The sequence below is a fragment of the Lolium rigidum genome, chromosome 1 (assembly GCF_022539505.1).
Source record: "Lolium rigidum isolate FL_2022 chromosome 1, APGP_CSIRO_Lrig_0.1, whole genome shotgun sequence".
NCBI lineage: Eukaryota > Viridiplantae > Streptophyta > Magnoliopsida > Poales > Poaceae > Lolium > Lolium rigidum.
In genome coordinates, this window is record NC_061508.1 from 345,215,171 (window position 1) to 345,232,093 (window position 16,923).

The following is a 16,923-nucleotide window of genomic DNA, read 5'->3' on the forward strand; positions in this document are numbered from 1 at the left end:
CTCGAACTGCATCAAAAATTCAAAATTCCCCGCTCGAACTCGCGCGCACGCACGAACCCTGGCGGCGGTAGCGGTCGGAGTAGGCCGGCGCTAAAGGCGTTCGCGCGACGCCATGATTGGAGGACCCAATCGCGCAACGTTGTTGCTGGAGGAGGGCGCCACTGGAGGCGGTCTGGGTTGGATCCGGCCACTGCGCTGGAAGAGGTCGCCAAGCGGCTGGACGCATGCGCGGCTGGTGGACGGCGCCGTGGCTTCAGCCGTGCCTGAGCTCGCCTCATCTGCTCATCCTCGTTGTCGGAAGCCAAGTCCGGCCACCAGCGCCATCCACCAGATCTCCCGTTCGTACCAACCTTCTTCTCAGATTTGGTTCGAGTTTTTTAATTAATGGAGGCACTAGTGCGATGCGTAGCTAAGTGAAGATTCAATCGGTGGTTGTCTTCTTCCCGAGATGATATGTATCGATCCGTTGCTTCTTCCTCTGAAATACATGAATTTTTGGAATTGTTATTCTCTTAAATGGAGAAAATGGCATAAGTAGAGGTATGAAGAAGTTAGAGTGGCATATCTCCAAGTCTAGCTTTCGTAAGAGCATGTCTAACAGGCTTCGTATTTTTTCGCCCCTTAAAACGCGAGTAGAGGGCCCTGTATTCACTTTTCGCCGGCCGAAAACTCGGACGAGCTAGCAGACCCCATATCCCCACCCCATAAAACAGAATATTCTGTTTTACGGGGTGGGGATATGGGGTCTACTAGCTCGTCCGAGTTTTCAACCCCTCAAAACAGGGTTTTTTAACAAATTGGATATTAGAACCAACACAACATTCACATAAAATAAATGTTTTACATCACACAATAATCGTCATAATTATTACAATAATGTTTTTCGGAAATGTCAACAAATGTTCTAATGGAAGAATTAAACAAATTAACAAATGTTTCACACATACAACAATAGGAAATGAATGTTTCACACATACAACAATGGGAAATGAATGTAATAAATCATTGGCCATGCAACTGCCAATGGTGATCAATCAGATCTTGGGTGAGCTGGTGATGAGTCTCGGCATTTTCAATGCCTCGGTGAGCTGCAAGAAAAGCTTCAATCCGATCAGGGTTCCTCTCGGGCTACACTCGGGTGCCAACATTGTCATAGAAACATGGCAAATTCAAACCTCTTTCATCTTCAATGATCATGTTGTGAAGAATCACACAACATGTTATGATATCAACAAGAGATTCCTTGTCCCAAAACCTAGCAGGACCCCGGACAATTGCAAACTTTGCTTGCAAGACACCAAAAGCTCTCTCAATATCCTTGCGGCATGTCTCTTGATTTTTGGTGAAGCAAGCTTCCTTTCTTGTCAAAGCCTTGTCATTTTTCTCTTTTATGGACTTGACAAGGGTTGCATAGTTAGGGTAAATACCATCTGTGAGATAGTACCCCATGGTGTACTCATTGTTCATAACTTTGTAGTTACAAGGTGGAGCTTCACCCTTAACTAGTCTTGCAAACAAAGGGGATCTATTCAAGATGTTGATGTCGTTGAGTGTCCCCGGCAATCCAAAAAAAGCATGCCAAATCCATAAGTCTTGAGAGGCCACAGCTTCAAGAACAATGGTAGCATCACGGCTTTTGCCACAATACATTCCATGCCATGCTTTTGGACAATTTTTCCATGTCCAATGCATGCAATCCAAACTACCAAGCATCCCCGGTCACCCCCTCTTTTCATTGATCTCCATGAGCCTTTTTGTATCTTCCTCATTTGGAGCTCGGAGATACGTCTCTCCATACAACTTGATCACCATCTTGGCAAACATACGCACGCAATCCATGGTTGTTTGCACACCAATGCGAAGGTACTCATCGGTATAATCTGCTGGTATACCGTATGCAATAACCCTCATGGCGGCAGATATTTTTTGATATGGGCTAAATCCCATGACTTGGGCAGCGTTTCTTTTTTGCTTGAAATAATCGTAATTTGCCTCGCAATCTTTGACGATTCTCTCGAACAAATTCCTATGCATTCGGTACCGTCTACGGAAGAGGCGGGGAGGATAGGTCGGTACCTCGGCAAAATAATCTTGCATCAGCTGTTCGTGGCCGAGCGCGCGGTTCTGCGGAATGCACATACGCCCCATCACGGATCCTTTCCGCTGATCCGTAAGCTTGGCGCGGTCCTCCATTTGCTTCATGCCGAACAGGAGCAAGCATCATCTCCGTCTCGTCGTCGTTGAGCAACTCGTCGATGTCCGAATCGTCGGAATCCGATGAGGACCAATCGGTCGACGTCGCGTCCAAATCCGCCATGTGCACATCCTCCGAAGCCATCTACCACGGTGTACCAGACATCAGCCCCAAACACGACCATGCTACGGGCGACAACAAAGAAGAACGCGGCGGAATACTCACCGCGAAAACGGCGGAGAAGACCGCGGCGGGAGGGCGGCGGCGGGCGCGGATGGACGTGGATCTTCGGCGGAGGTGCGGCGGAGGTGCGGGGGGGGCGTCGACGCAGCTCGGCGCGGCTCGGCGGACGGCGGAGGGGCGCGGATCTGACGGATTCCGTCGACGGCGCGCGGGAGGCTGCGGTGGCACGCGGGGGACAACGGGTGGGGGGAACTGAAATGTCCGCGCGCGGTTTCGGAATTGGGATACCGGTTTGGCTCTCTATCCCCGCTCCCACCCCGCATAAGTAGGGGGCGACGACCCGCCCCGTAATCGAAAACGGCAAAAAAGATGCGGGGGCCGGTTTTTACGGGGCGTGCTAGACGGCCGGGTACAGCCGAAACCCGTATATCGGCGATTATTATACGGGTTTGCCCCTTTTACGGGTTCTGTTAGACATGCTCTAATGGTATTTCTCCAGCCGGTCAAAATTACAATAACATAGATCCAATTAACCCAAACAAAAAATAGAAAAAAACGAATCTTGGCCCAAAACGTGCCCGAAAACCTTGGCTGCGTATGCATATGGGGTCCGGTCGGTCAACCATTTTTGACTCGTCAACCATGGTTTGCCACTCCCTTGTACCGAGTGATGTGATTTGACTCGTCAACCAGGCGTAGCAACTCAGGACAGGAGAAGCCCCTCCACTGCATTACCGCTAGCGATGATTGCTGCCCGCTATGCCACCGCCGTCGTCCTTGCCCTCGTGCTGCCACTGCCGGCGGCGGTGACCCTGAAAATTTCCTGCGACGGCTCCGTCTACACGGCCAACGGCACGTTCCAGGCGAACCTGGACCTCCTCGGCGCGGCGCTCCCAGCCAACGCCTCCGCCTCGCCGTCGGGCTTCGTCACCGCCTCCGTCGGCGCGGCGCCCGATCAGGCCAACGCCCTAGCGCTCTGCCGCGGGGACACCAACGCCTCCGCCTGCGCCGCCTGCGTCGCGGCGGCGTTCCAGGACGCGCAGCAGGCCTGCCCGCAGGACAAGGGCGTCGCGGTCTACAGCGACGCGTGCGTCCTCCGCTTCGCCGGCACCCGGTTCCTCGACTTCCTCCAAGGGGACCAGTGGCTCGTCTCGGAATTGATGTATGGCAATCAACTCCATGGTTTTCTACAGTATTATTCTTGTGCATCCATTTTTCTCCAGCTTCAGAGGCGCGTCGTCTTACATACTACATATGGGAACTCGTGATCAGCCCTGTCGTTGACACCGCCACGGCGAGCGTCAACGCCTCGGATGCCTACTTCAGGGCTGCCGTCACCGCGATCTTCACCGCCCTGGTCGACCGCGCGGTAGCGGGGACCAACGAGACGAGGAAGTACTTCGCCACGGGGGAGATGGACTTCGATCCCAAGCTCTACGGACTCGCGCAATGCGCGCCGGATCTAACGCCGACGCAGTGCCAGGGCTGCCTAGGGCAGCTCTTCCTGGTAACCGAGCTGCGGTACCTGAGCGCGCGGCCCCTGTCCCTGTGGACCAGCGCTTTCGTGGTGTGGTGCTCCCTGAGGTACGGCGTGTCGCCGTTCCACGAGGGCCGGGCGATGCTGCAGCTCGCCGCCCCGCCAGCACCAGCACCAGCACCATCACCGGAGGCCACGATCACGCCTCCTATTCCAGAATCGGGAGCAGGTAGATTCTTGTTCAGATGTACGTACTCCTCTGACTGGAACATTTCTTCCAAACATCATGCTACTGTCCAAACATCGTCATGTCAAAATACACCAAAAAATATCATATCATCCTGACTTCCTCCAAATGTAGCAACTTCAAAGTTGTAGTACCACTTCAAGTTCATGTTTGATATATGCAGGGAGGAACAGGACTGCAGCGGGAATCATTGCAGGCGTTGCCTGTTCCGTCGTGCTAATGTTTCTTCTTTCAGTTTGTTTATGCTTTCGCTTCAGGCCAAGAATTAAGGCGACAGAGAACGACCACTGTGAGTAGCAGCAATGCGGTCCTTTTTATGAGCCTGAATTTTCCATTTCCTTACATAAATTCTTGTCATATGGCATCAGCACTGGAGAAGATAGGGAGAGCGCACTGCACCATCTTTGATTTGCCGACATTGCAACAGGCCACTGAACACTTCTCAGAGAGGAATAAGCTCGGAGAAGGTGGTTTTGGTACCGTATACAAGGTAAGCAATCGATCTGGGTGAGGCGATGAGGGAAGGAAATTGTAGCACATCGCGCCTTCTCTGAAAGATAATCTGTTTCAGGGAATACTGTCTGACGGGCAAGTGATAGCAGTCAAGACACTCCTAGGAACAACAGGGCATGGGCTGCAGCAGCTACACAATGAGGTTGTATTACTGGCAGAGCTTCAGCACAAGAACCTTGTTAGGTTACAGGGGTTTTGCCCACATCAGAATGACACACTGCTCGTTTATGAGTACGTCAAGAATGGGAGCCTCGACAACTTTCTATTCGGTATGTTTCCTCTTCACTTTACATATCATGAACGGTCTGTTGTTGCTCCTTTTTAGAGATATGTTTTTGAATTCAGAGATAGCAATACTAGACAAGTGTGATGATAATCACAGTTGACTACCGGCAAATTAAGTTTCATAGTTGCAGTTTGCTTTTTCTTTCTGAACTTGGTGTGATTAGTGAGGCGTAATGATATATGGCCACTGCTGCTGCCCAGGCTGCACCGTATGTGTCTCTTCTCTATCTTTGTCAGATCTTTCTAGTTATGGTATTTATGGTAGATGCGATCGGTTTGTCTTATCTAGATGTGATTTGTTCGTCTGCTCTGCTAGTATGCATGATTAGTTTACTAGCTGTTTCTGTAGTCATGATTTATCAATTTTTTATTCGAGATAAATCATATAGTAATTTGCTTATATATTCAACAGGTAGTAGGGGACTTAATTGGGAGCAACATTACAACATCATTCTTGGAATTGCCAAGGGAGTATTGTATCTCCATGAGGACTCAAGCATGAGGATCATCCATCGGGACCTGAAGGCAAACAACATTCTTCTCGACGACAACATGGAACCGAAAATCGCAGACTTTGGGCTCGCAAGGCTGCTAGAGGAAGGTCACACCCAAAGTCGGACAGCCAAAGTTGTTGGGACGCTGTAAGCTAAGCTCGTGTGTGTGTCAAACTCGCACATATAGTTTCTAGGCCTGACTAACTGAACTGTCACACATCCTCTGCAGCGGCTACATGGCGCCAGAGTATGCGATGCACGGGAACGTCTCGCCCAAGATCGATGTCTTCAGCTTGGGCGTGTTGGCCCTTGAGATCGTGACCAGGAGAAGCAACTGCAGCTCTAATGACCACGGCACCGTGAATCTCCTGAGTGATGTACGTCAGTACCGGGTTCGATCACTTGGTTTTCTCGTTCTGCAATTCGTTTTCCGAAGAAGTAAACTGATGTTGACCATCGATCTGACAGGTCTGGGATCACTGGACCAAAGGTACAATATCGCAGATGCTGCACCGACTGGACGACGGGTATGCTCGAAACCAGGCGCTACGATGCATCCACATCGGTCTGCTGTGTGTCCAGCAGGACCCTGGCCACAGGCCGGACATATCAGCCGTGGTGTTCATGCTAACCAGGGATAGCATGGAGCTCCGGCCTCCGTCGCAACCTGCATTCTTCTTCGGGAGAGCTTCAAGGTCAAATGGGCAAAGCAGCTACTTATATGACCAGTCAGATTTCGTATTGCAACAGAGTTTCTCTGTGAATGGGATTACACTTACTGAACCGTATCCAAGGTAGGTCCAAAGTATGTGAACTACAGTAGTTGTGAGTCGACCGCGAATATAAATGCATAATGCAGGCTAGAGATTTATCACCGTGAATCTGCTGAGTGATGTCAGTGCCGGGTTCACTTCTTTTTCTCGTTCTGCAATGCAATTCGACCGGGTGTAGCCCACATGGAGGCAAGCGGGCTAGGTCGTGCGTTCCGATGGGGTCGAGCCAGCAGTGGAGACTTGCGGCACACCGCTCTAAGACGGCGTTCGCTGCCCTAACTTCGCGCGTTGCGTAGTGTGCACATGCCGAACTGCACCTTCCTGACATGGCGCGGCCGGCCAGTGCTTTGCTACTCCTGGACTGGAAATTCTCTTCTTGTTCCTAGCTTGATTGATTTTTCGTGCTCCTTTTTTTTTTTTGAGAACACAGTACAACGCAGACCAAACAGATTTTAAGTTTTGCACATTCTGTTTACGTTGACAGACAGTGTAAATGCATTACGTTTACGTTACCAGTACCATTTTTCAAACAAACACGTCCTACTTGTAAAGCATATTTAGGTTGTGAAGAGGAGCATGTCAAAAAGCTAGACGTTTGATTCGAATAAAAATATACTGGAGGAACAACTTCGAGACATATGAGGAACATCCCCACAGGTTGAGGGGAACAAAACGATTTGTAAATGGAATAGCTTGGAAGCATATGAGGAACAACATAAATAGGAAGAGGGGAACAAACAATTTTGCAGTGAGGAACAACTTTGAAGCATAATAGGTTGAGGGTAACAAACTCATTTGTAGTGAGGAATAACATAAATAGGAAGAGGGGAACAAACAATTTTGCAGTGAGGAACAACTTTGAAGCATAATAGGTTGAGGGTAACAAACTCATTTGCAGTGAGGAACTTGGAGGCATATGAGGAACAACATAATAGGTTGAGGGGAACAAACGCATTTACAGTGAGGAACAACTTGCAAGCATATGATGAACAACCACATAGGTTGAAGGGAACAAACCTATTTGCAGTTACAAACAACTTTGAGGCATATGAGGAACAACCCCATATATTGAGGGGAACAAAACCATTTGTAATGAGTAACAACTTAGAGATATATAGGGAATAACCCAAAGGTTGTGGGGAACAAAACCATTTGTAATGAGAAATGTGGAGCATACGAGGAACAACCTCATAGGTTGAGCAGAACAAACCTATTTGACAGTGAGGACCAAGAACATTGAGACAGGTCCTTTGAGGAACAACCCCATATATTGTGGGGAACAAGAACCTCGTGGCAATGGTTTTCAGTCTCACAGCTTTAGCGGACCAAGTTTTTCCCCTCGTGGTGATCACTTCCCTTAAATGGGACATGGTATGATTGGTGTTTTTCCTAACACTTTTTCAGGGCAAATGAGCCAACACTGGTATCCTTCACTAACCCCAGTGTTGTGCCATTTGCTCATCCCATGCCTTTCTATTGATACAGGACAGATGCCTGGAGAACACATGGCTCATTGATTACGACTGTTCGCGCCACATGACCGGAAACTCAAAGTGGTTCTCCAGCCTCGACCCCGTGAGTTGCAAGGAGTACATCACATTCGGGGACAATAGCAAAGGTAATGTGGTCTCTCATGGAACCATTCCGGTTAACGAGAGTTTTGTTCTCAAGGATGTTGCGTTCGTTTCGAATTTGCATTTTAACTTGCTCTCTGTTATGCAACTCCTTGGGGATGGCTTTGAAAGTGCGCTTTAAGACTGGCTTGTCTGGAACGTAGCTGAAAATAAAATAAAAATCGTCCTACCGAACCCACCACGAAATATCTATGAAAGATGCAAGATATGAATGATCTTGGAACTCACCAACACCGCAGCGGAAGTAGATTGTTGGTGAAGAACGTTTGCTGCAATTTCCCGAGGCTAGGTGTATACTACCCAACCGCGAGAATAAACACTCCCGCTTGAGGATCGAAAGCACGATCCCTCCGCCAGTATCCACGCGTACAGATTCACCACTTCAGCAGGGCTTCACCGTCCAGGACAAAGAACTAATGGAGACTAGTATTGGAACATTTCCAGGGAGAGAGAGGGAGAGAGTTTCTGCCCAAAAGTGGAGAGAAAAAACCAACCATGAGGGCTGCACAAAAGGGCCTTACATAGCATGAGAGGGGAGGTTTTTCATTTTTTGTTTTTTTTTGAATTTTTATGCCCATTTGAATCTCTTGGTCAAATCCTAGCTAGGTTTGACCAAGATTTAAACAAGTTTAACACATGAAAATGAAAAGGTAAGCTTGTATCCTTCTTAGTCACTCCAAATGAAGCTTTTGGGAGGGTTTTTGAAATGTCCATGTTTTAAACCCAAAACCACTTCTCTTCGTGCTTGACTTCATAAGACAGAGTTTAGGGTTATGGGGTAGATACATGATTTTTGTGGTTTGAATATGTCAGACCTTGTTTATCACCTTGAATGCTTACTATATGACATAAGAAGACGATGTGCTTTGGTTTTTCATTTTTTTGATTTTTTTGAATTTTTATGCCCATTTGAATCTTGGTCAAATCATAGGTTTGACCATGATTTAAACATGTTTAAAACATGAAAATGAAAAAGTAAGTGAAAGTGCATGGAGCCGCCATGTGTGGTTTTGGTAATTAATGACAATCCCTATGGACTAATGTTTGCATTGAGTTATATTTGTAGTAGTTGTCCATAGGCAATGCTTGAACCATATGTTGGCTTCAAGGTTGCAATAAGAAGAAATTGATGGAGGATATCAAGTGTCAAGTATGTCTTGAGGATGAAGATGAAGTGAGTCCTCAAGTTACTTCAAGACATCAACATGATGAAGACTGAAGAAATGAAGTGCAAGTTCAAGATGAGCCAAACTCGAAGAGATCACATGCTTGAAGCTTGCCATCCATATGGTGATCATAGATATGTGAAGATGCGCCGAAGAAGAAGCTCTCCCATAGTGGAGTATGGGGGAGCACTTCGCATGACTTCATCAAGCAAGAACAATCAAGAAAGGTGTTCCATCTTGTTGCGGTCAAGACCGTCATCATCAAGCTCAAGTGGAATGCGCAAGGTTAAGGTTTGCTCTTGATAGGGTTTCTTTCTCACCGGTCTCATGGTGTAGTTGGAGACCGATTTATACTTTAGTTGTCGTACTATCAAGAGGACTCTCGAGTGAGTAACTCGATCGTATCCTTCGGAGAGCTCAAACCTTTGTGATGTTTTAGAGCTTGTGCTTATTCTCATGACAAGCTCTAGTTCATCGAAAACGGATTTCGCATAGATCACTTGTTGCGTTTTCGAGTTTGGTGATTTTCTCGGTTTCTCATGTTGAGATGTTGCACCCCTAAATTTAATAGAAAATCACCCCCACTGGTTTCCATATTTTTATTTTTTGTTGGGTAAGCTCTTGTCGTCCCCTTTCCAACAAAATTGGTTTCACTCTATTCGGAGCTACCAATCTTAAATTTTGGATTTTACAAGGTAGCAGGTCAATATCACCAGGCCGGATTTTCCGGGCCGGATATTTTGAAATTTGGCTAAGGACTTTTCGAAATGCGGCTCAGTAATACCCTGGAACAGGGCTGGACTTTTGCCCGGATTTTTCCAGAAGCCGGATTTTCCGGGAGGGCCGGATAATCCAGCCCCTACTTAGACCGGATTATCCACCCCAAAATATCCTGCAACGGCTCGATTTTCTTGGGGAACATGTGCTCAACTCATTTATATTGAAAGCAATATTTCAAGTTAATATTTTCACTCTTAAGGTGAAAAAGTTTATATATGTGCCTCTCCTTGCTTCTATGGTCGACAGCAAGCCTGGCACCATTTTGGTGACTCCCCTGGTTGTGTGTGCTGGTAGCCTGGTATGCATGCACACAGCCTTGTAAGCTGCCTGTGTGGTTCCATGTTGGTACTTGGTTCTTTTGGTGGATCAGCTCGGCTGATCTTGATATTATCCACCCAATTCCATTTTTATTTGCTAACCTAAAGCCACTTGGCATAATGACATAATTCTGTTTTGTGTGTGTGTACAGGTTTCAAATGGAGAATCGCGAGGATCTCAATCACATGTTGATCAAGAAGTTCTTGAAGATAACTTGTGTAATTTAGCATAATTCAATTCCTTGTAATTTTCCTTTTTCTTTTTCATTTATTCAATTTCTGGAATGTGTTGTATATTTATAATTCACATGGATAATGTAAATGACAATGTATCTTGTGTGTGATTATCAATAAAGCTCAATTTTCTCTCATGAGCACTTCATATGAATTTGTATTCTTTTATAATCATACTTTTCCAATTTATATGATTGTTTAATGGATTATTCATAATTTGAATTATGATATATCAAGTTGAAGTTTGAATTTGAAATTCAAATTCAATCATGCAACTTAAATTGAAATATGAAATGTTTCCCTCTCTTCTCGAAATGCTAAGTTAATATAGGATAGGTCCAAATTTATCGCACTCTCGAAACCCTAATCCTGTCAGGTGTCGAGAGAGAAACTTGTCCCCCTTTGAGATGTAGTTTGTAAATAAGCACGAAATTTCCCCATATTTTACGATGCAATGCACATCCCTTTCTAAAAACTACCCCGCAATCATCTCGAATACTGGGATATTACAAATGTTTAGGAGATAACTTTCCTGCTAGGCAAACCAAAATGACTCAAGTTTACTTCGTGTCATCCAAAACCAGTACTACTATTTAATTATGGCATTGAACAGGTTACTTCTCTACTGACTCCATGCTACGATGAACACAGGAAAGTTCAGGAAAATCCCTTTTTCCACAGACTAGAGTAATTCATAGAAACACACCTATCCATGTGGTATCAAGGTATGAACCATGCTGGGCGCGGCCAGCTCTTAAGCCACCCAAGCCCCTGGATCTTCTCCACCGTCTTGTCCTTGAGGCTGTACACCGCGGCGCCCAGCTCTTTATAGTCGCCATTGTATGCCAGTCCCGGCGGGTGGTCTTCAGTGAAGTACACGCAGCCGGCCTTCAATTCCGGGTGCTCCCTCGTCGACACGCACAGCGAGTTGTTCACTCCGACGAACAGAGCAGTATCACCGATGTCATTGACCTCCTTCCACCGCCCTCCAGCTTCGCCGTCCAGGACCTGCAGTTTGATGGACCAGGTCCCCTTGCAGCCCTCGGCCTGCTCGTAGCCCTTGAGCACAACCATTAGCCGGCCATCGGGAGCCGCTATCAGGTACTTGCGGCTGCGGTTGCTCTTGCTGCGGTGCGACGAGCTGTTGCTCTCGATGGGCAGCCTTGGCGCGACCACGGTGCTCGTGAAACTGCCCGCGGCAGCATCCTGCTCCCACGACTCCACGGCGCCGGAGTACGTGACGGAGTAGAAACGCCCACCGTGGTGGATCGCGTCCTCGACGCCGTCGCGCGAGGATGCCAGTCTCCAAGTCGGGTTCTCCGCCGTCGCAAAGGCCGGAGCTCCGTACTGTGGAGTCAGGACGAGCATCGCGGCGTAGTTGCCAGGGCGCGCGGGCGCCGAGAGGACGACCTTGCGATAGAACCACCTGCGCATATCCTCAGCGCAGGTGGTGTGCGTCCCGGGCAGATTCGGGCCCCAGCCTTGGTGGTCGTACGGCGGGCCGCCGAACCGGATGTCCCGGAACGGAGCCATCAGCAGCGAGAAGTGGTGGTAGTGGTTGGAGGGCAGGAAGAGGCCCAGGGTGGAGATGGGCGGGAGCGCGGCCTGCCCGCCGGTGACCAGGTTGAGGAGGCGCATCTGGCCGCGGTCGTCGGCGGTGACGAGCCATCCGCCAGGTGAGGATCCCAGGAAGGCGAGATCGCGAAGGGCGGGACCTCGCGCGCGCGCGCCGGCGGCGCGGGGGTCGGCGAGGGAGAAGAGCGTGGCGGTCTTCGCCTCCGGGGTCTCTCCGGGGAGGACCAGGCACGGCGCCTCCGGCCTGAAGGCAGCGCGTGCCGTGCGGAAGACCTCGGCAAAGGAGAGGCGTCCGGCAAGACAGAGACGGCCGTGGATTTCGGCCAGCAGATCCGGCGAGAGGCTGGACAGGTCGCCACCGCTTTCGCCTTGGCTGCGGCGGTGCGTCTCCGATTGGGGCGGCATCTCGACTCTGACGGTTTGGATACGGTATCAGCCGGTTTATTCATCGTCGCTTCAGGAGTTGGAGTCGATCTCGTGTTCGCAGCCAGCAGATGATTTAACAAAGGTTGTTGTGTTGGCCCGGGACTTGTATCGACTATGACGGTTTCGGTGGTGAGAGCCTGCCCGTGTAAAATTAACCCAGTTAATATTTATTTCTTTTTTTCTCAAATTTTTTCATACAGTTAAATGCGTCTAGATAAATTTATATATCTAGATAAAGTTGAGTCACTTATTTTCGAACCTAGAGTTTCTTTACCGTGAAAATCGAGTTGGTGATGGCGATGTGTCACCAACACAACAATCTCGCTCATTAGACCTACCGATGTGGTCAGATTAACCCTACGTATATTTTTCTCAATATATAATCTACAGTGTTCTCCTGGACATTTCGCTAGCATCAAAGATTTACCAAAATCCTCCTCACCGCTGTAAAATGCTTGCCAAAATCTTTCTCGTTGTTATGAAGTATTGACAAAATTCACATCTCACTTGCTAGAAGAGAGGTTAACATCATTGATAATGGGGTTAATTAGATAGATGCCTTTCTGGCTATTTGAGAAATGCCACTGCAATTTTTCATAGATTTTATAGACGCTATTATGCCCACTGAAACACAAGCACCTGCTAATATACACGTATTTCTGATGTATGTACGTATACATGGTGGGCCCATTTGAATCATCTTAGACTAGGCTGGCTGCAAGAACGAACAAAAAGGCAAGATCCAATCTACTAGATGTTAGCAACGATATGGGATCAACATACCCTCGAAGATCACTAAGCGTTTAACAAGGTGGATCTCGTGGATGATGTAGTCGATCACTTGCCGCTCTCAGGAGCGAGTAGAAGATCTCGTCGGTGCCGCAATCGGGCAGCACCTCCGCACTCGGTCACACGCACAGTGTTGATGAAGACGTCCTTTTCCCCGTTCCAGTGGGCAGCAGAAGTAGTAGATCCTCCTCGGAATCCCGGTAGCACGAAGGCGTGTTGACGGTGGTGGTGGAGATCTCCTGTAGGGCTTCGCCATCACCGTGCGGGAGAGAGGTGGAGGAGGGTGGCGCTAGGGTTTGGGGAGAGAGAGGGGTGCGGCCAAGGCAACCAAGGTGTTGCTGGTCAGCCCCTCTCCTCCTCTTTATATAGGTGGAACACCCTGATGTCTACGCACGCTTCTATTCTTGTAGACAGTGTTGGGCCTCCAAGTGCAGAGGTTTGTAGAATAGCAACAAGTTTCCCTTAAGTGGATCACCCAAGGTTTATCGAACTCAGGGAGGCAGAGGGCAAATATATCCCTCTCTAGCAACCCTGTAATTGCGATATAAGAAGTCTCGTGTGTCCCCAACACGCCCAATACACTTGTCAGGTGTATAGGTGCACTAGTTTGGTGAAGAGATAGTGAAATACAACTAATATGGATGATTATGAGTAGTAATTGCAATCTGAAATAACAATGGCAATAAGCAAACATGTAGTAGAACTGATTGTAAACGGTGTTTCAATGCTTGGAAACAAGGCCTAGGGATCATACTTTCACTAGTGGACACTCTCAACAATGATACCATAATTGAATACAAAGATATTATCACTTCACTATGCTACACTGAACCACTCTCCCGTTTGATAATAAACACAAATTCATTGCGTAGGTCTGCATAAGCATTCCTTAAAGTTCACATTCCCAATCTATGGGCACCCCATGATGTCACTTTGAGCATACAAACATGGTACTAACTAGTCACCACAATTCATAAGTATTTCTATAAATTAAGCTTAAGAAGCAAACACGGTGTGCACATTGTCACCTTCACACCGTTGGACAAGGTGTCCTCGGAGATCACATGATAAAACTATTTGAGTAGCACAATAGTTGAAGCATAATATCTACTTATTCAACTAGATTACAAAGCTCATGATCACATAAAGATCATACATGGAGAGATAGATAGACCACATATCTACCGGTAAAGCCCTCAGCCTCAGGGGAGAACTACTCACTCCTCATCATGGGAGTCAACAACGGCGATGGAGATGTCGGTGGAGTCGATGGAGATGGCTCCGGGGGCAATTCCCCGTCCCGGCAGGGTGCCGGAACAGAGACTTCTGTCCCCTGAATTTTTTCTGCGATGGCGGCGGAACTACGGAATTTTTCATGGACAGAGGCTTGTTGATTTAGGGTTTTGCGTCGGGAGGTATTTATAGGCGGAAGGGCGAGGTCGGTGGAGGCTTGGTGAACCCAGACCACCCCTATGCGCGGGCTAGGGCCAGGTCACGCCTAGGCATGGTCTAGCCACCCTGTGGCCGCCCTTCGTCTCTCCTCCGGACTTCGTCTTTGTTACGAAAAAATAAGATCTTCGGCTTTTGTTTCGTCCAATTCCGAGAATATTTCATGTACAACTTTTCTGAAATACAAAACAGCTGAAAATAGAGAACTGGCAATGTGTCATTCTGTCAATAGGTTAGTGCCGGAAAATGTATAAAAGTGCAACGAAGTGTGAGCAAAACATATAGGAATTGGTGTAAAACATGCATGGATCATCAAAAATTGTAGATACGTTTGCGACGTATCAAGCATCCACAAGCTTAACTCTTGCTCGTCCTCGAGTAGGTAAGTGATAATAAAATAATTTTGAGGTGGCATGCAGCCAACACAATATTGATCAAGTTATTGTAAAAGCATTGTAAGCTGGGATCAAAGTACTCTAAACATAGGCATGATAGATATAATTCTAACAATATAACTTAGCAACTATGTTATAACATGAGAAGTAACTCAAACAAAGGATCATGAATAATTGTGCATTGAAAGCAACTATTTGTTTATGACCATAGAGAAAACATAGCAAAGTGGTACTGAGCTTGTCCTTTATGAAGTAGCAAAACATAAATGCTAGGACACCTTTAAAGTTCAAAGGGTGACTAGATACAAGTAATTTAAGAACAAGCAATAGCATAATCATGAACCAATCAATAATAATTTTGGGACTATGCACATTGCACTAAGAATGACAACTATGCTCTCTTAATTGGTGCATAAAGAAATAAGATGAAGACTCAACATAAAAGTAAAAGAAAGGTCCTTCGCAGAAGGAAGTAAAATTACTCATGTGCTAGAGCTTTTTATTTTGAATGCAATAGGAATGGTGAAAATATATGTTTTGAGAGGTATGCGTGTCTATGTCAAGGACTGGCATCAAACAATCTATCATCCTTTCATATAGTGACCTCAAGAGAGGCTCCCATGTAGTTCTCCAATGCACATCATTATTTAGGATCTCTCCATTACATAATATGCGGAGCATTATTTGTTTATTTGTTTATTTTATATTTTATTTGGGATGGGCACCCAGTTGTCGTGCTCTTTTTGCAATATTATGGACCAGCACATTATGCATGCTAGTCACAGAATGAAGTCATGAAAATACAATAAACCATTCAATACTTCCTCATGAGCTAAGAATAAAACACAAAACAGGTAATAATGTTGAAGGTTTAAAGGTAGCACACAATCAATCCACTTTGGAGTGGCAGTGAAACACCACATATAGGTATGTATGGTGGGAACAATTGGAAAGTTTGGTTTTTGGTGATTGGATGCACGAGTAGAACTCATACTCAGTACAGGTGAAAGCTAGCAAAAGACTGGAAGCGACCAACTAAGAGAGCAATAATGGCCATAATCATGCATAGCGACAAAACATTATTGATCAAAGCATAAAGTGATATTACAAGTAAAAAACTAAATGATCACAAAGGATTTAGTTGACTGCTTTGTAGAATGGTATAAGCATGTGCCAAGTCAACCCAATAAAGCATCAAAGGAGAATACCATAATTTTATGTTTTTATGATGGAAACAACACATGATTCTTTCAATAGCACATTATGCACTCTCAGATATTTGAGACAAGTCATGCTACAACAATAAATCGTAATAATATGACAAGAATAACATCCAATATGACATGCCAAAATATATGCCACAGTCTAGACAAGCTTACTTTTGCATCACTATAGACATGAAACATTTTACTCGTCTCCAACACCAATCAACTTATTTGAAATAGCTCTCAGAGATAATAATCAATACGGACCAGAGAGTAAATCAGACATAAATAAAGAAAACTAACAAGCTCTAAACAAAATAAGAATGGAAAACCAAGAGCTAAATGCAGTACTAAAAAACTAGAACACCCGCAGAACAATAAGAGCGAAAACTAGAGTGTTTTATGCAATGAAAACGGAGCGTGTCTCTCTCCAAAACAAATATGTTGGGTTCCAACCATATACTATAGTAAACAAAACTAAAAAAAATAAAGACGCTCCAAGAACAACACACAGCGTATGAACAATAAAAATATAGCGCATAGACAGATGACATGTTGCTTTGTTGATGAAGAGGGGATGCCTTGGGCATCCCCAAGATTTGACGCTTGTACCTCTTGGATATTTTTTGGGGTGATATGGGCATCCCCAATCTTGAGCTTTTGTCCATGATTCATCTCATTACATCATTCTTTTCTCCCTACACTTGAAAACTTCCTTCATACAAAAGTTCACACAGTTCTTTATTAGCAGCATTAGTACAATCAAAAATAAACAAATCCACTTAGG

General features: G+C 46.3%; 1 protein-coding gene across 1 annotated transcript; it reads left to right on the top strand.

Moving 5' to 3' along the window:
* Positions 1–3,120: 3,120 nt before the first annotated feature.
* LOC124664294 (cysteine-rich receptor-like protein kinase 6) lies at positions 3,121–6,274 on the top strand. Its single transcript, XM_047201850.1, has 8 exons — positions 3,121–3,539; positions 3,650–4,083; positions 4,265–4,390; positions 4,470–4,591; positions 4,673–4,883; positions 5,312–5,540; positions 5,623–5,770; positions 5,862–6,274. The coding sequence occupies exons 1-8, from the start codon at positions 3,121–3,123 to the stop codon at positions 6,189–6,191; spliced, it is 2,019 nt and encodes a 672-aa protein (XP_047057806.1). The 3' UTR covers positions 6,192–6,274.
* The last annotated feature ends 10,649 nt before the right edge of the window (positions 6,275–16,923 follow it).